Raw genomic sequence first — 22,120 nt, 5'->3', positions numbered from 1 at the left:
GTCACTGGCACCCACGAGGCGGTCACGTAGCACCCACGGGTGGTCACACGGCAATCATGGGAGGGTCACCCGGCACCCAAGGGGCCATCACGCGGCAGTCACGCAGCATCCACGGGGCGGTCATGGGGCACCACACGGCTGTCACACGGCAGTCACACGGAAGTCACTAGCATGCCTGAAGAATAACCATCTCAGTGGGGGTGGGAACAGGAACGGTTTCAGGAGACATGTCTCTGAAAGACAGCTTATCTGACAGGTTTTATAATAATGTCGAGAAATATATTCACAGGCATTTTTTAAAAGTTGATACAGTGTAAGGGAAGATTTATGTCAGAAAGTGAAATAACTAATCAATGGGGGAAATGCAGCTATTAAAATTTAAAAATACAGGGGCGCCTGGGTGGCTCCGTGGGTTGAACCTCTGCCTTCGGCTCAGGTCATGATCTCAGGGTCCTGGGATCGAGCCCCACGTCGGGCTCTCTGCCTGCCTCTCTGCCTACTTTTGCCTACTTTTCTCAGTCTGTCAAAAGGATGAATAAAATCTTTAAAAAAAAAAAAATTCAAAAATATAAACAAAAAATGGTGCAAAAAAGGAAGCACTTGGCCCACCTCAGGAATGGAAACACCAAGAATGGACTTAAACCAAGCCTAGGATGTGTTAGTAATTAGGACAGGTGGCAGGGCAGCGAAAACCCTAGTGGAAATGGCCTAAAGACAGCAATGTGGGTACACGGCTCAGATTTGAGGGACCACAAGGTTACTCGGCCCCAAATCCATTTCGGAGCCCTGACCCCACTGTGGCTGCATTTGGAGAGGGAGCCTCTAGAGGAGTCCTGCGGAATGAATGAAGTCGTAGGAGGGAAGCCCTGACCCAATAGAGTCCTCACTCGGACAGAGCAGGGAGCTGCTCCCTTTCCACACGTCCACAGTGAGACAGCGGCGGTGTGCAAGGCAGATGATGAGGCCTTGCAAAGAAATCCTGCCAGGGTCCTGACCTGGGACTTCCAGCCACCAGAACTGTAAGAAGTACATGTCTGTTGTTTAAGTCCCTGCATCTGCAGTGTTTTGGGGGTTGCGCTAAGCAGACTCATACGCGAGGGCAGGACACAGCTGGAGGTGGCCATCCTGGAAAGGCCGGTCGTGGGGGCGTCTAGGGAACACGGACAGCTAAGCTTAGTTATCAGCCTTTTAGTGTTATTTGAGTCTTTCCTTGCCTCCATTTTTTTTCATAAAAATTAAAATTAATTTAAAATACTGGTTGGGGGGACGCCTGGGTGGCTCAGTTGGTTAAGCAGCTGCCTTCGGCTCAGGTCATGATCCCAGCGTCCTGGGATCGAGTCCCACATCGGGCTCCTTGCTCAGCAGGGAGCCTGCTTCTCCCTCTGCCTCTGCCTGCCATTCTGTCTGCCTGTGCTCGCGCTCTCCCCCTCTCTCTGATAAAAAAAATAAAAATAAAAAAATAAAAAAAATAAAAAAATAAAAAAATAAATAAAATACTGGTTGGGGCGCCTGGGTGGCTCAGTGGCTTAAAGCCTCTGCCTTCTGCTCAGGTCATGATCTCAGGGTCCCGGGATCGAGTCCCGCATCGGCCTCTCTGCTCAGCGGGGAACCTGCTTCCTCCTCTCTCTCTTTGCCTGCGTCTCCATCTACTTGTGATCTCTGTCAAATAAATAACTAAAATCTTAAAAAAAAATAAAATAAAATACTGGTATAGTAGAGCAAATGTTAAGAAGATCTAAGACTGGGGCACCCGGATGGCTCAGTGGGTTAAGCCTCTGCCTTCAGCTCAGGTCATGATCTCAGGGTCCTGGGATCGAGTCCCACATCGGACTCTCTGCTCAGCAGAGAGCCTGCTTCCCTCTCTCTCTTTCTGCCTGCCTCTCTGACTACTTGTGATCTCTGTCTGTCAAATAAATAAATAAAATCTTTAAAAAAAAAAAAACAATTAGATCTAAGATCATATGAAAAGGAAACATTTACATGCATCCTTCTTTAAAAAAAAGGCATTTCTGGGCACCTGGGTGGCTCGGTGGGTTAAGCCGCTGCCTTCGGCTCAGGTCATGATCTCGCGTCCCGGGATCGAGTCCCACATCGGGCTCTCTGCTTGGCAGGGAGCCTGCTTCCTCCTCTCTCTCTCTCTGCCTGCCTCTCTGCCTACTTGTGATCTCTCTCTGTCAAATAAATAAATAAAATCTTTAAAAAAAAAAAAAGGCATTTCTACAGCTGTATATAATTTAGATCTTCTTGCAACATACTTTCGTATATATTTTAACAGCATACTTTCTATAAATGTTTTATAGGAATCGGAAAATACAGAAATAAACAAAAACAACCCCCAACCATACAAAAAAAAACCCCAAATCCCTGTGCAATCAGCCCCACAGCTGGACATTTGTTACCCGTCACAAGCAACAGTGCGAACAACATAGAGACACCCAGTGTGGGGCTTGAACTCACCACACGAGGTCAAGAGCCCCACGCTCTACCAACTGAGCCAGCCACGTTCTCCTTTCCAGTTATTTTTGTTTTTCTTTATTTTTTATTATTTTTTTCCCGGTTATTTTTAAATGTTGGTTCAAGGGGTGCCTTGGTGGCTCACTTCGGTTAAGAGTCCAGCTACTGATTTGGGCTCAGGCTGTGACCTCAGGGTCCTGGGATCAAGCCTGTATCGGGCCCCCCATTCAGTGCAGAGTTTCCTTGGGATTCTCTGTCTCCTGCTCCTGCAGCCCTCCCAACACCACTCTCAAGTGCACGCGTTCTCTCTCTCTCAAATGAATAAATAAATGTTTAAACGTTGGTTCAAGAGAAGACACTGGCCCTCCAGACTGAAGGCCAGTTAGTACAGGTCCAGCGGGGTCCACGGCAAGAACGAACAATGCACTTAAGCAGCTGCAAGAGCACGAGGCGGCTGAGCAGAAGCTCCGGGGGCGCACAGAGCACTCCCTGCTGCTGGGGCGCCAGAGACACCCACCCGAGAACCTGGCCACCCCAGTCCCTTAAAGCCAGAAGAGCCAAGTCCAGTTGCTACCAGAAGTCTCGGCGGTTCACAGAGAAGGCTCCGGGGCCAACACTGGAAGCCGCCCCGTGATGGGTGTCCAACTGCCGAGGGGCCGTGGAGGGCATGGCTGAGCCCCGCTCTGCGCCACAGGCCCTATGCACAGCCTCTCTCGTGGGCTCGCCAAAGACGCTGAAGCAGTTTATTCTAATAAAGTCAGGCGGCCGGCCTCAGTCCCAGGAGGGGACTGAAGAGATACACTGAACAGGTTCCTCAGATCAAGCACTTTTGGAACGAACAGGCTTGAAGAGGACCCGGAGGGGCTCGCTCCACGGAGCGTCTGCACCAATGGGACGCTGGATGCAGTGCGGCACCCACACCCCTCCACATACCGTGTGCACCCCCGCGCCGGCCCGGCCTGGAGAGAGGCCATGACACTGCCCCACGTCCGGCCGAGCCACCACGACACCCAAACGCCCAACCTCCTCATTCCTACACAGCACACAGACGGGAGCCAGGACTGCGGACAAGGTAACAGGGCCAGGGGGGAAGAATCAAACCGAAACACGGGCGATCCCAGTGGCCGCTGATTCACAGGTACCACGCAGTTCCCGGAGCTGCTCCCCAGGCCCAGCACATCAAGCCTGCAGGGTCCCAGAACAGCTGCAGCCGCCTGTCAGAGTCGCGTCGGAGTCGCACGTCGGAGTCCGGGGCACGTTGTCCCCACCGCAAAGGGCCCCGGGCCCCAGCAGCACTCGCCAGCCCCCGCAAGCCCGTCCCTTCCTGGCACGCCTGTCTCGTGAGACCGGGAGAGAGGCCGTGGCAAGGTGGCTCCGGCTGTGGGCGTTCCGAGGGGCTCTGCAGAAGCTGCTGCAAAACACTAGACCACGAAGTCTTAACACAGCTGCGGCAGAGCTGAAACGCCTTCAGACTAACCCTAGAACTGTAAGGGCCAGTCCCACTGCACTGACAGGCATTATGAACGGCTCAAGGCCAGCACAGGTACATGTCACTGCAGGAGCTCGGGCAGGAGTCCGGGCGCGGCGGGAAGTCCCAGCCAAGCTGGAAGGAGGGCAGACATGACCAGACCTGCACTTGGGAGAGTCGGCATGGGCGCTGTGGGGAGGAGAGACAGGAGCCTCGTGCGAGGTTCTGTACTGGGGGCACCCGGGGGTGCAGCTGGTTGAGCATCCGACCCTTGATCTCAGAGTCGTGAGTCTGAGCCCCACACTGAGCTCCGTGCCGGGTGTGGAGCCTATTTAAAAAAAAAAAAAAAAAAAAGGTTCTGCAGCGGCCCTGGGGCAGGCGGTGGGAGCCGGCACGCAGGCAGCGAGCAGCGGAGGCGGTCAGTGCACGGTGAGCAGGGATCCGCACCCACGGCCGGCCCGGACGTGGGCGGAAGGGAGCGGGGATGTGACGCTCTGGGGCGCCTCTTGGAGGCCAGAATGACTACGAGGACCAGGTTTGGGTGGGCATTAACACACCACCCCGGAAGGAAATACATCAAAATTGGAACATATCATCCGCATCTCTGAAGCCAGCCATGGCTCTGACACCAACCTCGCCAACATCGAGCAGATGACGAGGAGCACGAGAGGAGGAGCGCGGGGCAATAAGCGGGTGTGTGGAGCTCCGGCTGTGCGTGGCCCGGACGACTGCCCTGTGCCCAAAGCAGACGCCCTGTGGCCACCTCCCCAGGCAGGTGCCCCTTCACCGTCCCCGGGTGCGGAGGAGCGCGGAGATCCAGTGACTGTCCCGCCCCCACAGACCTGAAGGCTGAGCTCCCCAGGCACTGCCCAGAGGAGATGTCACTGAGCAAGCGGTCACGAAGCTAAACCACAGGCTTCCCGCTCCCCGTCCACCCAGCAAGGTAGTGACGGCAGCCTGCTCCTGATGCGAGAACGCCACGGCCGCGGACCAGCACGGGTCCGCTCCTCTGAGGTCCACCCAGGGGCACGTGTCACACATCCAGAAGAGGACAAGGGAAGGCAACAGGGCCGTGCGCTCCCCCGGCGTCCGGCCCCTCATCGAGAGGAACGGCAAGCAGTACCACAGAGGGAGCAGGAGGACCTCAGGGAGAACCGGACTTTAAAAATGAGCTGCCCTCCTCCACCACTGGCCTAAAACTTGCACGCTGCAGAGCATGTGTGGCGCTCCAAGCAGACAGGCCCGCGGGGCCACCGTCCCACAGTGCGGGAGGGTGCCCGCCACGGCCGGGCCACCATCACTAGAGCCGCTGCCCGACCCCCACCCCCGAACTCCGTCAGAAACCTGGGACCGGTCTTACTTTTCTGTCTTCCACGTGAAACTGTGTATCTGGGGCACTTCCTCTTTTGACGTTTCTTCTCCAGGCCTTCGAAGTCGTTACCAGAAACACAGACACAAACCGACAAACAGGCCGCACACTTCCTCAGTCAAACTCTGAACGGACCTTGGGAAGGGAGGGCTGCTTGTCCTACCTCCCAACTTCTCTATTTAGTTTTTGGTGTTTAAGTCCTCTCTACACCCAGCGTGGGGCTCAAACGTACAGCCCCGGAGTCAAGGGTTGCATGCTCCGCCGACCGAGCTGCCCAGGCACCCTGGCTGTCGGCCCTGTACATGCTGAGCTGCTCCCACTGTGAAGGGCATCCGTGATCTATTCTCTGGCCGTGACCATGAGGACCGGCCCTGACCAGGAGCTCCTCACTGGGCTGGCCCACCAGGGAGACACAAGAAAACATCTGAGACCCTGTCCTTGGGGAACTTCTCAGCCAATGATAAGGGTGAGGGCAGTAAAGACACGTGGAAAGAACCTGCAAACGTCCGTCGTCAAACCCAGCAGCGACTGCTAGATGCGGAGAGCTGAAGGGCTGGGGCAGGTGACCAAGCAGTGGGTCAGGAGAACATGAGACAGGCCCTCCCACACAGTCCCGGAACACACCTAGGGGCCAGGCCACACTTTTTTTTTCTTTTTTAATGAGTCTATTCATGGGGCACTGGGGTGGCTCAGTCATTAAGTGTCACCTTCGGCTCAGGTCATGATTCCAGGGTCCTGGGATCGAGCCCTGCATCAAGCCCCGCACCCTGCATCGGGCTTCCAGCTCAGTGGGAAGTCTGCGTCCCCCTCTCCCACTGCCGGCTGCTTCCCCTGCTTATGCTCTTGCTTTCTGTCAAATAAGTACATAAAATCCTTAAAAAAAAAAAAATTCTATTCCTTTATCTAAGAGAGCGAGAGCTCATGCGCAAGTGGGGGGTTGTAGAGGGAGAGGCAGAAACAGGCGCCCTGCTACACAACGGGGGCTCAATCCCAGGACCCTGGGATCAGGACCTGACCCAGGGGAAACACCCAGGTGCCCCCATGCCTGCCGGCTACCATCTTACAGCACCTGGCCCTTCGGCCAAACACAGCCATCACCAGAGGACCCTCTGTCAATTCACACCAGTTAAAACAGTGGGTGGGAACCAACCAAAGTTATGTTCAAAGTTCACCGACTATGGCAATGGAGATGAGGAAAATTTGCACAGAGACCCAGAGAAGAGAATTTGCACAGAGACACGGAGAGCAAGGCATTCTGGGATCCCTTGGCCCAGGGCAAAATGACCCCAGGTAGGCAGGATAAATGCCAAAAAAGGCCAAGGGCACGAGTGTCTTCTGAGCTTTGACAGAGACCTAAAGGTGACGCTCATTTAACGTCCCACGCGTCAGCCGCAGGAAGAAGAGCCACGTGCGCACCCGCACGGCCAAATGAAGGCGGATACTCAGGCCTCCTCTGGGGAAACAGCCGCGCCTGGTTAGGGAGGTTGAACAACCACCAACGAGCACAACAGGGCAGCCCCAGGGTGTCGAACCTACGGGACCGTAGGGCTCAGGCTCGAGAGACCCTAAACGACAGTCCTCCAGACCCGCTTCCCCAGGCAGAATCAATGCTTAAGGGAGGCACCCGCTGCCCACAGGAAGTGCACCCCCAAGAAGGAGATTTCCAGTCCAGCTCCTGGCCCCCTTCGCGGCAGGCAGCACCTGCCCTCCTCTTCCCTTTACCCTCCACCCTGACCCACCTCTGGATGGGTCCCCACTGGGGAGCCGTGGGCCTCTCATGTCCCTTCTGGTTTGCCCTACTTGATGTGAAGGCCAGCAGCGCAATCCCGGGCCCCTGCACAGAGACTATGCTGGAACAGTCGGGACAGAGGCAAGAGCACCCCTGGCCACACAAAGCCAAATGCAAGACCCCCTTCAAATGCTGGGGATAGTGTCCATTTACAAAGCAAGGGAGCCCAGAGCCCAAGGTCGCCATAGTAGCCACCTCCAACTTGCCAGCAAAAGTGGCCACGGGAAGGTAGAGAAAAGAAGAGAAGGGGCAGTTTCTTACAAAACTTAACGTGCTCTCACCTTGTAACCCAGCAATCGCACTCCATGGTGTTTACCCAAAGGAGGCGAAAACTTCTGTCCACACAAAACCTGCACCACCGAAGTTTACTGCCGCTTCATTAATGATTGCCAGAACCTGGGAGCGACTCCGCCGTCCTTCAGCAGGCAAGGGCATAAACCCCCCGTTGTCCATCCACACAATGAGCTATCGCTCGGCGCCAAAAAGGAAGGAGCTGCGAGCCATGGGAAGACATGGAGGAACCTGCTATCGCCAAGGGAAAGAAGCCACCGGGGAAAGGCACAGGCTGTGTGATTCCAACTACCTGACGCTGTGGAAAAGGCAAAAGCTACGTCAGGCAAAAAAAAAAAAGAAAAGGAAAAGCAGTTTCCTGGGGTTGGGGGAAAGGACAGGAGGCAAAGGCAGAGCACAGAGACTTTTCAGGACAGTGAAACTAGTCTGTCCCACACTGCGATGGTGGTTCCACGTCTCCGTGCCTTTGTGGGGCCCCCAAAGCGCCCAGCGCAGGGCACCAGCCCTCACGGAGACGGCAGCCGTTGCGTGGTGATGCCGCTGATACAGTCTTGTCCGCTGTAACAGACGAACTGCTCTGGTGAGGAGGATTGACAACAGGCCAGGCTGTGTGTTTGGGGGACTGGGTAATGGGAAACCTCTGTACCTTCCTCTCCTTTTTGCTGATAACCTAAAACTGCTCTGAAACAATGAAGTCTTTAAAAGAAAAGTGGCTACAGTCCAGATCAAACCCCATCTGAAGCTAGCCCTGCCTCTGGACTCTTCACTGGTCTCAGTCAACCAATCCCCTTCACTGATTAAGCTGGGGTGGGAGGGGGGTAGGGGGGCCTTGCTGTGACTTCAGCCTAGTGCACCCTGACCACACACACCCCAGAGGACAAGTGGAATGAGCGGGACGCCATGCCCCGTCAGCGGGTGTCAGGACGACCCTGACATCAGAGATCCTCCACCCACAGAAGGACCCCAGGCGACCTCGCGCAGAATGGCGTTCAAGTGCAGGAGGAACGCCCGAGCTCCAGCCTCCCTCTGCTGCCGGCCCCTGCACGACAGGTCAGAACTAAAACGGGCCATGGTCCTTACAGCTCAACCCCCTTAAACAAGGGAAGCCAACACAGTCTATTAATTTAAAAGCAACTCTTGCTTATTACAAATAGAACAAACCAAAGAAAGAAAACCCAAAATTGCTGCTGAGGACTGAGAACGGAAGTGCAGGATGGGGCTCGGGATTTTTTTTTTCCTTAAGTCATCTCTCTACCCAAACTGGGGCCCAAACTCATGAGGCTGAGATGCAGAGTCGCGTGCTCCACCAACGGAGCCGCCCAATTCTGATTTTAGGTTTCAAACCCTGAGCCCTGGCCAGCTCAGGTGGTCGCGTATGCAATTCAATCTTGGGGTTCTATGCTCGAGCCCTACACTGGGTTTAAAAACAACTTGAAAGCAAATAAAAAACAAAAAAAAAGACAAAAAGGCAGAGAGCAAGCAAGCAAGCAGAATCGAGCTCAAAATGTTTTACCTAAAGCCCAGGACTCCAATTTAATCCCATCTTAAAACTTCTAATTAAATAATTTTAGGTTGGGTTTTAAAACCTGTGTTGGGGGCACCTGGGGGCTCAGCTGGTTAAGCAACTGCCTTCAGCACAGGTCATGATCCCAGGGTCCTAGGATCGAGGCTCACAACGGGCTCTCTGCTCTACAGGGAGCCTGCTGCTCCCTCTTCTGGCTACTCCCCCTGCTTATACGCTCACACTCTGTCAAATAAATGCAAACTTAGAAAAAATAAAAAATAAAGTAAAATAAAATTAAAGCTGTATCAATTAGTAGCCTTACTTACAATAATTTAGAGGAAGTTCTGCCCTAAAAAGTTTGCTATATCAATAGTGTTTAGCTCAACACATAAGCAAAAGGTGCACAAAAATTACTACAAATAGTGTACCCTGAATCACTTAAACGACATTTAAATTGTTCAATCATTTAAATGATATTTAAACCTTAGAAACGGGGGCGCGTGGGTGGCTCAGTCCTTGGGCATCTGCCTTTGGCTCAGGTCATGATCTCAGGGTCTTCTGATCGAGCCCTGCATCGGGCTCCCTGCTCGGTGGGAAGCCTGCTTCTCCCTCTCCCTCTGCCCCTGCCTGCGTTTCTCTTTTGCTGGGTCTCTGTCAAGTAAATTTTCAAAAATCTTTTAAATAAATAAATAAATAAATAAATCTTAGAAATGGGGCACCTGGATGGCTCTGTCGTTAAGCAGCTGGGGTCGTGATCCCAGAGTCCTGGGGTCGAGCCCCGCATTGGGCCCTTTGCTCATGAGAAGCCTGCTTCTCCCTCTGCCTCTGCCCCTGCTTGTGTTCCGCTCTCTGTGTCAAATAAATAAAAAATCTTACAAAAAAAAAGAAAAAAAAAGGAAAGAAAGTTTTATCCTGTGTTTATTAGCAAGGAGCCAATTTCTCTACCACTGTAAGCCTGAAGAAACAATCCAGGTTTTAATCACATCACGGGAGAGGAGGGGAGAGGATTCTGACTCCCAATGAAATCAGTGGGTCACACGGATTCCCCACTTTGACAGTTTCACGGATCGACGTCCCCAGGAGCAGCTACAGGGAAGTGCATGGAAGAGAGAAGTGCCCCACCAACTTGGCTAGTGTTGGCCAGAGGCTCCGACCCGTGCCCAGGACACCTCCAGAACCCGGAGAAGAGAGAGGAGACGCAGGTGCCCACGCGGAACGACCCCCGGCAGCCCCACCGGTGCGTCCCGAGTTGCAGCGCACCAGCACATGGGGCGCTGTCCGTGCGCTCCACACCCACCGCAGAGGGCAGAGGTCCGCCCCTAAAGCTACATCCTCAGCCCGCTGCCAAGGGCCCTGATAACGTCACGTGGCAGCCTCCCCGCCGACACCTCGACACCTCCCAACCTCCGGGAAGAGTCTTAGGAAACTGTCACCAGACACAGCTCCTCTGTGTCAGCCCCGAGAATGACGTGGCTGGAGTAAGCCCGCCTCCTGTGCGAGCAAGTGCAGACATCACCGCCGGAGGCAACGTCGGGATGGCAGGACTTCTAAGACCTCCAACACTCCTAATGACACACGAGGCCACGTACCTAGGCTGCTCTTAACAACAGGGTCCTCAGCTCACAGACAGTACAAACATTTAACGACAAACGGGAAGGTATCGTGAAACGGTACAAACAGCCCAACCCACCCCAGGAGCAGGAGCACAGCCACTCGGGGGCGGAGGGACGAGCCCGCTCCTTCCCGACACTCTGCCCTGGCCAGTCCTCCAGGTCTCAGACGTGAGCACAGACAGGGACGCCTTGCGTCGGACTCACCTGAATTCTCTGCCTTCGCTGTACCGTCTACTTGAGGAGGCCCGCGGGGCGGCCGTCTCCAGGAGCAGCTTCTGTGTGAGCCTGCCGGGGGGAGCAGGGTCTCTGCCACTGTCTTCGTCTGGGTCCTGGTCACACTTCCATTCCTCGTCTTCGTTCAGAGTGGGCAGGTATCCGGGTACGCCCTTCCCTGTCCCGGACCCAGAGCTCTGGTCACTACAGAGCTTTGGACTCTCTGAGCCGGTCCTCGTATATTCCAAATAAATATCGGACTTGAGGAAAGAGGGGTAGGTGTTCTCTTCCATGGTGGACTGGATCTCCGTCTGGGCCTGGTCAAACATGGCAGGGTCAATCAGCTGCTTCATGATGCAGTCTTTTATGAAGCTCTTGGTCGCGGGCTTCGTCTGCCGGGACACGATGCCGGTGTTGTCGAGGATGTACTTGCGGTAGATCGCTTTGGCCAGCTTCAGCCTCTTCTCCTCATTCGAGTCGCAGGGCTCCAGCTTCCTGAAGCCGCTGCAGGCAAACCAGAAATCCAGCAGGTCCGCACAGTCCTCCTGCTTCAGGAAAGTCCGAAACAGGTTTATCCCGTCTTGGTCGTCCAGTAAGGAGTGCAGCGACTCGGCCCACTTCAAGTATGGCGGGGTGGGCGAGGCGCTGCCCTCAGGCTCGTACCCCAGGTCCAGATCCGAGCGCCTCGGAGTGGCCGCTGAAGTCTCCCCTTTCCCGGAGCAGAAGCTGTAGCTGACGGGCCTGGGGTCTGTGGACACCAGTTCACCCTCCTCACCAGGCACCGGGGGCCGGGGGGCATCTTCGGTGAAACTTGTTCCAAGGTCCAAAGGGAAACCCTGTTCTTGGATATTCATTTTGGGACTCTGTGCGTCAAGGAACAATGAGCGTGGCACCCTAATACATCAGTACTTACAGCTCCACAGGGAAGCAATCTGTCCTGTTGAAACCATTAAGAGGACAAGGATTAGGAAAGGTGGGTCCACGGAAACATGACCACAGAGGTTTTCTCAAGACAAGATCCGTTATGACGCCCTCCCACTCCAACTCAAAGCCAGAAATTCAGTTTACATTTTTAATCTTTTGCCGTAGGTTTGTAACGTATGAAAACAATTTCTGGGAACTTTTACAACTACAGGAATGCCTCTGGATCTAAAAGATCAGTGTCCAGAGCAGGGAGATGGCCACTACCCTCAGGTGTCGTTCTGTGAGAACATCACTGAGACCAGCAGCCTGGGGACCTCCCATCTCGGCCAGAGCCAGTCCTTCCCTGTAGTTTCCCGGGAGGCAGGAGGACTGGAAGAAGAAATATGTTTCCTAGGCCGCCTGGCTTCGTAGGCCTGGATGAGGAGAGCTGGGTCCTCCCACGTACGATGAGGGCGATCGCCCACCTGCACAGCAGGGTTGCCGCAATACTCAGGTACGGAAAGGCAGGCACATCACACACCACAAGGCAGGTGGTCATGTCTGCTCCCCACGCTCTCTAGGCCCACAGCCACTGCGTTTTCTGACTACCCCGTCACTTCACACTCAGTGTGCCTCCCGACAGGTGCAAACACACAAGGAGGTGTTCCTTTAACTCTCAGCACACACCTACAGAAACAACTGTGGGCCACCTTCAGCACCTTCAACCAGGTGACCAAAGGACACCCCCTCCCCACAAACACAGTGGCCATCCCACAGCACCAGTGAGGACGATCTTAGAAAATGCTTCCACCGGAATGCTGCCTTCGACCAGACTCAGAAGCAAAGTGTCCTTCTAGGCAAATGGCAATGGGCACTCAGAAGAATGGAGAAGGTATGGACAAAGAAAACTGGAGCCCAAATGCAGCTCCACCTCTCAGCTAAGGAGGTGTACTGCTCACAAGACCTACCTCTGCAAGCTCAAACCCAAACTACCAGCCCTCTTAGGGGTCAGGACTGCGGGGTTGGTGGTTTCGCTGTTGCTACTGCAACAAGCCTGCCATAGGTGTGAAGGAACGCTATCCTGGACAGGGACTCTCACGGTCTTGGCCCTTCCTGGTGGTGACCCTACAGGAGCTCAGAGAGCCCACGAGCGGAGCGACACCGCCCAGCCTGTGGCCTGCCGGGACCGAAGATCAAGGTGGTCTGACTACAAACACGCTGGAGAAAAGTACGTCAGGTCCAACCGCCAGGAGCACTGAACAAGCCCTGAAACCTGGGACGAACACAAAGGGCAGCTCTTCCTGGCCACCCCTCCGCGCTCGGGCCAGGGCCTGCATGGACACTGTTCACCCCGCACCTGCCAGCAGCGAAAAGCACCCAGACACAGGGAATTGGTCCCAGTCATGGGCCCCAAATGACATTCCTGCAGCTGATGACTTTTAGTGAAAACGACTGTGTAGGTGGTCATCTCAGCAGGAACAGCCTGCTTTTTAAGGTCAAGGCCCATGGGCTGAGGCACTCTGCCATCAGGGACCACTTGGACTGCAAAGTCGCTTTCTTTGAGCCCCATCAACATGAATGAGCACTTGTGGTGTCTTAGCTCCGCACCAGCTCACGGATATCTCATGTCCCCTTGTCCAGGGCGCCTTCCCAGGAAGGAGGGCTCATGCTTGGCCCCCTGAGCCCTACCCTCAGAAACACTTGTTACTTCACCAGCCCGAGAAAGAACTGAGTCACTGTGTTCCAACGGGAAGTTAATAACAAGTCACTGTTACCTGCTCTCAAGACGCGGCTCTCTGCTGCATCAATTATCAGTAGCAGCCTGATGAAACGCCTTCCTGGGACCCCCAGCTCCTAGCACGAGGTCTTGCAACCGATAAACGTTTCATTCATTGACGTGAAGGCAAACGATAATTGTCACAGATGCCAAACATCAGCCCCTCACAAACGCTGAACTACTGAGCTACAAGGACCGCAACGAAACTCCCCATCTAGCCCTTTATTACAAAACTGGGGCTGTCTCTAAAAACTGACTCTTCAATTCATGTGTGAGCACGTCCCCCTAATCATTTTAAAGTATTTTTCAGTGCCCGGAAGACATAGTTCTTATAACTCACATCTATTTTTGGCTGTCAAGTGACGGAAGACCTCTGCTGTCCCCAGAAGCACGAGAACGCCTCTCCAGATTATGGGCACTATCAGAACACGCTCTGACTCCTGCGGCCTCTGGGTTCCCACATCGAGGCCCACCAAGCGTTTAGCGTACACACGGACCTACCACACATAAAGCAGTTAATGTTAATTCAGGGAGAGTCAAATGCCCACAAGCACTGAATCTGGCCAACAGTCGGCAACCACCATCAATAAAAGGGTTCCATAAAAGTAATCTACAAGCCTGATAAGGCACTTAAAATCTCCTTCAGTCACTGCTGCAGCAAACCCCTGGGTACCATGGCAGCCAGCTCAACGCGACACCTGTTTACGCTTTCATGTGTTTTGCTCAAACGTAACTTTTTCACTCTTGATTTACATGGCGTGTGGCAGTCACAGAGCACGACTGACATTCTCCTGTCCCTTCACTAAACTCCAAAACGACCAGGGCCACGGTTTACAGTGGAATCCATTCCTTCACCATCTAAATTCTCAACAACCAACGCAGCCCACTCTTCTGACTCCAGAAACCCAGGACACCCCCCCATGCCTCCTGCAAATCCCACAGAAACGTAGTATTTTGCATTCCTGTCTGTTCTTGTCCCTGAATGAAAGTTCTCAAAAGTGAAACTCAAATATGGCCCCCCAGGAGCTCAGGTTTAGGCCCTGTGTGCTCTGCGGATCCCAGGATGCCTGAGGACAGACGTGCGAGGAGGAAGGAGCCGTGGAGACACACAGCAAGAACTCTTCCTCAAGGGGGTTGGAGATGGGCTGGGGAAAATCCCCGGAAAACTGAAGTTTGCTTGTTTTCTCTACTGTCCCCAGCGCTGAGCTGCAAGTTTCCTTGCCCCGGCCCTGCAGCTCTGGCTTCACGGGGGCCTGAATTCCAACATGTGGGTCAGACCCACAGCCGAGAGCGAGCTTTGGGTACAAGGCGTCAACCTGAAAGCGCAGAACCGCTCAGGTCCAAGCACAGCCTGGACCCAGGCTCGGGCACCCGTCTCCGTGGGGGCGCCTCCTTGGGTGCAATGCTCCCTCAAACCCACTATCGGCAGGAGGAACAGGGAAGGGATGCGCCGCTGCCCAGCCTCTACCCGGGATCCCCGCACACGGCATTGCTCTACACCGCACGCGAGACGGGGCCCGGGCCCACAGACCCACGGGCGTGCTTGGGTGGTGACAGCCTCCTCCAGGAAGGACGCCCCACACCCCCTCGGACTCCCGGATGCTCCTCGCACTGGTGCACGCACCCAGAGCAAGGGCTGCCCTTCCCGGAGCCAAGCCCGCACTTCCCCGGGTTCCCACGGCCCCGCGCCCACGGCCCCGCCGTCTCCAGCCCGAGCGCGCAGCCCCGCTCTGGCACGCCCGCCCTCACGGCCCCTAGCCCCACGCAGCCCCCTGGCTCAGCCCCCGGTCCGCACCGCCCGCTCCGCGCTGCGCGCCGCCCCGCACGCCCCCGGAGCCCGCACCCGCCGAGCCCCTCTTCCGGGTCCGGCGCCCGGCCCGCCCGGCCTACGCGGCCTACAATGGGCGGCCGCACAGGCCCGCGCCCCGCAGGAACGCGCGCCCGGCCCGCGTTACTCACCGGCGGCGGCGGCGGCGGGGCCCCGGCCCGGCTCCCGGAGCGGCGCGGCCCGGCCCATGCGCTCAGCGGCGGCACAGCCGGCGGGACGGGGCGGGGTCGCGGCCCCGGGCGGCCCCCATCGCAGCGGCGGCGCGGCGGCCCGGAGACGGGCGCGGGGCAGGCCGCGGGGGCGCCGCCGAGGCCGGCCGTCCGCTCTCACCCGCCTGCACCGGGGGACGCGGCTCCAGCCCGACTCCGGCCGGTCCTGCGGCGGCGGCAGCGGCGGCGACGGCCGCAATCGCTTCCCCGAGCGGGGAGCCCGAGCCCAGAGCGCCGAAGCCCAGGCCGGAGCGCCCCCGCCGGCAGCCGCCCGGAAGTGCGGGGGCGGGGCCGGAGCGCGGGGCGGGGCCCGGAGCGTGGGGGCGCGGCCGAGAACGTGGGGCGGGACCCAGAGCGCGGGGAAGAGGCCGAGAACGTGGGGCAGGGCCCGGAGCGTGGGGGCGCGGCCGAGAACGTGGGGCGGGGCCCGGAGCGTGGGGGCGCGGCCGAGAACGTGGGGCGGGGCCCGGAGCGTGGGGCCGGACCAAGACGCAGGCTCTTCTGAGCCCGCGGGGCGGGGCCGGAACAGGAACCGCAACCTTAGGCGTGCCGCGGGGCGAGAGCGTGAGGCGGGGCAGGGACTTGGGGCGGGGCTGGGTTGCGGAGCGGATCCCGAAGCCTGAGGCGGGTCTCGGAGCGTGGGGGTGGGACACAGACGTGGGGCGGGACCGGGAACGCAGGGCGAAGCCGAGACCGTGGGGCGGGGCCGGGAAGACGGACGTACCCGGAACGTAGGGCGGGGTCGGAGCGGAGGAGCGGTACAGGGAGCGTGGGTGGGCCGAGATGGGGGCGGGGAGCGAGGGGCGGAGCCGAGAGAGGGGGCAGGGCCGAGACGCAAGCCCGACCTCTAGGAAGGGCGGAGGGCGCGGAGCCCGGGCCTGGGCGTAGGGTGGGCCCTGAGAGGGGAGGCGGAGCCAAGAACTGCAAGGCGGGCCTCAAGCGTGGGGCGGGGCCAACGGAGTGGGCGTGGTCAACTTGCAGGTGCCCCGCAGTGCCGGGGCGCGGGGCGGGGCGGGAACCCGGGGGTCGGCTCCGGGGACCTGAGCTTTACGCCTGGGCTGTGGCGGGCGGAGACACCCCCTGCGAGGGTCTCTGAGACACCATGGCGCTAGGAAGACCTGGTCCGGTGCACCGAGCGGCCAGGCGGCCCCCTTATGTAGGCACTGCGAGGCGCACGCCACATTGCAGCCCCTTTCTGTGGCCTACATCGGTGTCCACCGGCCCCGGGCTCCCAGAGTCGGCCTCCCAACCCTTCGGAGGGAGCAGCATGTGCACCGGCGGGAGGAATGGCAAGAGGGACTGGAGACCTCGCTTGGGACCTGCTGGGCCGGCCTTCCCCGGAAGGACCCCTCCGTAGCACAGCCAACAGCCGTCCATGACATTGAAGGAGGCAGCAGTGCAAGAGTCGCATGGTTGCAGGGCAGAGCCAGGCTGACTTGGAGCTGAGCCTCCGGTAACGTCCAGTCCCTCTCTCCGCCAGCGGGCCCCGCCCCCCAACCCCGGGTTGGCCCTGACCATGAGAAGGTGGGCTGGGACTCCACCGTCCCTCAGTCTCCAGTAGATCTAGACTCAAGAGCAGGGCACACAGTAGGCAACAGGCCTCCAGTAAATGCTGGCTGTCACTTTGGCAGGAGTCCCCACCTCCAGAGAGCTGTGGCCTGGGGCTCCATCCCGCTGGGCTTGCCTGTTCCATTTCTCCCAGGCACCAGCCAGAGTCTGGCTAAGGGCTCTCCTTCCTACCACTGCTGTCAGGTCACACTGGCACTGGCCCACCTGAGAGCAAGGGCTTCCTGTGTCCACCACACTTCTTTCATCACTCTCACCATAGCAGCTCCTGCCCATGCTGCAGGACCCACTGGTCAACCCCACGTTGCCCACCCACCACCGGCCCCTCCCTGAGAGAAGGATGTGGGCATCAGACATTTATCACTGCCCCTAAGGAATTGCTTCTGGTACCCCCCGATCCCGTGGCCACCCAGACTCCGTGCTCCGCAGACCATGCTGGGCCTGGCACCTCAGGAAGTGCTCCCAGCAGTCCCCAGGGGGTGGGTGTCAACCACCACGTGAACTTCTGACTTCTGGACAGGCTCGCCCTCACTACCCATCCTTCTCTTTAATAATCACAGTAGTACTGGAGTCCTGGCTGCGGGCTCAGCTAGCCGTCCTCAACCTCCCAGCCAGCCGCCGGGGAATGGTGCTTGCCCGGGATGAGCAGCTGTGGAGGCATGCCAGCCGGCCTCTCTCAGGGCTCCACCCAGCATCCATACCCAGGGTTTCGTAGGCCTGGGGGGTAGTGAGGGATCCCCAACCTACCAAGGGCCCAGGCCACCCAGGGCCATCACCATGCCTCAGGGCAGGCTGGGCAGAGGCTGGCGCTGTTGGTGAGGAGCTACACCACTGAACCCACACTGGCCCCACGAGGGTCTCACAAGTTGGAATCACTCTCCCAGCACCTAGCTGGGAGGGCCCCAGGCCCCACAGTGCTGCTCCTCCCCTCCCAACCCTACTCAGCCCAGGCATCTTAGAGGAGATGAGATGCAGTGCGCGGCCTTCTGGCATAGCAGGGTCTGTGTGGGGTGTGGGAGTCTTAAGTGGGCTTGACAGACAACAATAACTCCCAGCCATTGGCGGTCAGGTCACCTCCCCACCCCCAGACGCGGGTCCCCGTTGCTTGCCTTGGTTCTGCAGAGTGGCCGCCGTGACCAGGCCAGGCTCCCAGGCTTGTGTCCATGTCCATCCTCCTCCGGGCCCATGGCAGCAGGTGTCCCCAGGCCCTGGGACCAGAACAGGACCCAGGGGCCCTTGGCTCCTTGGGGCCCCAGCCCTGCAGGGACAGGAAGGGAATCAGAAGGCCTGGAGGAGATGCGGCAGCCCTGCTAGAGTGGGTTACAACTGAGAGCATGGAGGGCTGGTTGTCCAAGCAGGGTGGGAGTAGGGGGAGACCAGAGGAGGGAGCTCAGAGAGGCCAGAAGTGGGGCCTGCAAGGGAGCAGGGGTGAGCTGGCAGGGACTGTGTCAGCACCCCCAGATATGAAACCTGACAAAAAGCCACAGGAGCCTCACTTCATAACAGGTGAGTTTGACGAAGCACCCTCTTTTCACCCTCCCGGTGAAGGGAGTGATGGAGTTTGCCACTAGAGGCTTTGATGGGATGAACTGTAGAGGACATGTGTTCAGGCTTTCCAGGAACTACATGAAAAACTTAAGAGCAGAAATGAAATTATTGTCTTTGACGTAGACACAAAATGAACATTTTGAAATAAAGGGAACTTTGAAGCCTTAAGCCTGTTCATCCCCTGGCCTGAGGAAGACCTCCTTTAAAAAGTGATTCCAAGGGACGCCTGGGTGGCTCAGTTGGTTGGACGACTGCCTTCGGCTCAGGTCATGATCCTGGATTCCTGGGATCGAGTCCCGCATCTGGCTCCCAGCTCCATGGGGAGTCTGCTTCTCTCTCTGACCTTCTCCTTGCTCATGCTCTCTCTCTCTCAAATAAATAAATAAAATATTTTTTTAAAAAAGTGATTCCAAGGGGTGCCTAGGTGGCTCCATGGGTTTAGCCGCTGCCTTTGGCTTAGATCATAATCTCAGGGTCCTGAGATTAAGTCCCGAGTCAGGCTCTCTGCTCAGCAGAAGCCTGCTTCCCTTTCTCTCTGCCTGCCTCTCTGCCTACTTGTGATCTCTTTCTCTCTGTCAAATAAATAAATCTTTTTTTAAAAAAGTGATTCCAAGAAATCATCCGAGATGCACCAAGTAGGGTGTGGAAGGTGCGTCCAGCATGCCCCGAGGTGCGGTGATGACAACCAGCGGCAGAGGATAAGTGGCAGAGATGGGATAAGGATGCCACTTTCCAGTTGTCTTCCTGGGAGGGGAGGTCAGGAGGGACATTCCAATTTGGGCTTCTGGAGGGGGACCAGAGTCTCAGGCTAAGTCCCTTCTGGGCTCTCCATGTCCTCCCCCTCTGCCCTGTCTACAGGGGTGAGAGGTGACAGCAGGTGGGCAGGCAAGGCCCTCAAGCGGGAGCGAGGCATATTCAGTTCTGATGAGTATGGTGTGGACTCTGCTTTGGATGCGCAGCCCAGGTCACACTGGCGAGCCGCCCTCCAGGCCATCAGCATAGCCCCCAGGCTCCATTCCTCATCCCGGACTGTCCTTTCTCCATCAGTTCTGAGCCCAACAGGGAGGGCCAGGTGTTGCTGGTGCCCCATCCCAAGCCCCCAAAAGGATGTAGAGACATCACACTCAAGTCCTGAGACAGGGCACCAAGGAGGAAGCCAGGAAACCACCCAGAGCGGGTGCCCATTCTCTTGACTTTATAGTCAAGAATACAAAAATACAAAAAAAATAATAATAATAATAATGCTATTCCAGAGTATTAATACTAGTTATTGTCGGAGTGCAGGAGCAGGGGTGGGTTTTGTAGCCTCCTTTCTATGTTCAGGAATGAGTTCTGTTCCCACGTAACTGTCATGACTACATGGGAACCGTGAGGCTCTGCACCATGTCTCAGGGATCACTCCACAGTAACCCCGGGAAGCAAGACGGGTGGGCGAGGATGCTGGGGGACAGGACAGAGCTGACCTGTTGGGCAGAGTCAAGAAGGGTGGTGTTGCTCCACGAAAGTCCCAGGACCAGTGAGAAGGTGCCAAATCGAGCTTCCTGGGCCAGCCCAGCTTCCTGTGGACGCTCCAGACTGGGGCCTCCCTGGGTCCTGACCACACATCAGACAGGTCCCCCTGCCTCTTTCCTCCTGTGTTTGCCTCCTCTTCCCCTTCACACCTTGGGGCAGGTGTGTTCAGGCTGGCAGCTGGAGTTTTCTCTAAGCCCTTCGACTCCAGCTACCTCAGGCAGACCCTTGGGAAGTGATCCTGTCCCGAGACCAAGCTGGGGCAGCAGAGGATGAGATCGGGGCTTTTCCTCAAATGAGCTCCAGGACCAACTCAGTGCTGGGGAGACCTGGTGTGACTGTCACCTTCTCCCCTGCTGATGCATGGCATCATGTAGCGGTTGTCCCTGCTCCTAGGAGCCAGAGTCAGCCGCATTCAGGGCTGGTCACAGGTTGCTGCGCTCTCCCCTTGCCTAGGCGAGAAGGCCCTGCAGCAGAGGGGCCTGGCAGCAGGCCCAGAGCCCCAGGGAGCCATCCACACCCATCCCAACTTGGGCCTCACCCCAGGGTCCTAAGGGCTTCCTGTCACTCAGGACATCTTCCCATGCTGTGTCTCTGGAGAATGCTGACCCCGGGGATGCATCCAGGACATGGGTGAGTAGGCTCACGACTGGAGGACAGTACTTGAATGAGGTGGTAGCTCCTGCCCGCCACAGAGGCCTGGGAGAGAGGAGGGGAGAGCAGCACACGCATCACCAGTGCAGCACCTCTCCAACTTAAGAGCCTCAGGGATATAGGGGTGCAGCCAGGGCTAACCCAGCTCCTATCTCCCTGGGGACATGTGTCAAGGTCAGCACCTCTTCTTCGCAAAGTGAGGGTCCTGCCCAACTTTCCTGGCCCCTTCCATCAAGGAGCCTGAGGCTCAGCGGGGGGCCCATGCCTAGCAGGGGCCCAGGTCACCGAAGAAAGGGCCTCCTGTTGGCCTCCCCCGATCCCAACACCATTTTCCCAGGAATGGAAGTGCCTGCATGGAGGGACCTGAGGGGCCTCACCCCACCTCTCCACCTTCCCAGGGTATAGAGGCCCAGCTTCCCGGGTGGCCTCAGGTCACTTCCCAAGACTTCGGTCTTAGGCACGCCTGCCCTGCTGCTATACCGACCCTGACACGAGGCCAACTTCCACCTTTGTCTTTGCTGTTTGCTTACCGGGAACATCCTTCCCTGACCTGACAGCCCCATCCCCGAAGGCCCCTCCCAGTGTGGGAGCTCGGTGCCTCTCTGTCGGCTGCCGGCCCTTGTTCTCCTTCCACTTGGCATACCTCATGTAGCTTCCAGAGCCTGTGCAGCCCTGGGGCCCAGAGGCAGCCCCTGGACCTGGTGGCTAGGAGACTCGGTTGTGGGGAGCCAGCCAGCCGGCTGCCTTGCCCGTGCCCATGCCCATGCCCACACCCACCAAATCGGCCCCTCGGCCACCTGCCCCCCACTGCGCTGTCCAGAGATGTCTCTCTCGGCTGCCTAGAAGCCTCGCAGCCACTGCAGCACGGTCTAAGTACGTGATTATGTATGCCGGGGTCCCTCCGGCCCTTTGTTGCTGCAGAATCTGTCGTGGCAAACAAAAGTGCACTGGATTAGCCACAGTGGATTAAAAGATTTGCTTCCCAGAGTTTACCTAATAACCCAACAATCATGCCGAAAGAGGCTTTGAACCTCGGGACATGCTCGCCGGGCCATCTGGGAGCTCTCGGCCTCAGCGAGCAACAGGACAGCGGTCCGGGTGATGAGGGCCGGAGGCTGCCTGTCCTCACCCTCCATTCTGCCCGTGGCCAGGCCTGTGCTTTTGCCAGGCCCATCTGGGCCAAACTTCAGGGTGACGCCAGATTGTAGGGGAGGGCAGAAAAGACCCGGGTGGGGGAAAAAGGCCCAGCCAGAACCGCCTTCCCGAGGGCCCGGTGCCCAAGGCCAGGCGTAGGGAGTGGGGACCGGGCCTGGCTACACTCAGCCACCCCCCGCGGGCACACCCACACTGGCAGGCAGCAGCAAGGACGGGAGCAACATGGAGGGTGGCCGTGGCGGGTGGGTGACACGCCAGGCTTCTCCACCA

At 57.4% G+C, this 22,120-nt stretch overlaps 1 protein-coding gene across 5 annotated transcripts in view; it reads right to left on the bottom strand.

The window, feature by feature from the left end:
* Positions 1 to 15,694, bottom strand: part of AXIN1 (axin 1) — a 52,693-nt gene extending 36,999 nt beyond the window's left edge. For 2 of the 5 annotated variants that reach the window (XM_082713612.1, XM_082713614.1), the window contains exons 1-2: positions 15,540 to 15,688; positions 10,693 to 11,638 (exon numbers count right to left, since the gene is read on the bottom strand). In XM_082713612.1, coding sequence (XP_082569738.1) covers positions 10,693 to 11,555 — 863 coding nt within the window. In that variant the 5' untranslated portion in view covers positions 11,556 to 11,638; positions 15,540 to 15,688. Of the gene's footprint in view, positions 1 to 10,692; positions 11,639 to 13,379; positions 13,466 to 13,721; positions 13,815 to 15,340 lie in introns of those variants that run through there. The other 3 variants (XM_082713616.1, XM_082713613.1, XM_082713615.1) reach the window with 3 other exon arrangements.
* Between the last annotated feature and the right edge of the window lie 6,426 nt (positions 15,695 to 22,120).

This window comes from Mustela nivalis, assembly GCF_964662115.1.
Source record: "Mustela nivalis genome assembly, chromosome: 19".
Taxonomy (NCBI): domain Eukaryota; kingdom Metazoa; phylum Chordata; class Mammalia; order Carnivora; family Mustelidae; genus Mustela; species Mustela nivalis.
Note: the sequence above shows the minus strand (reverse complement) of the source record. Positions and strands in the feature narration are given on the sequence as shown.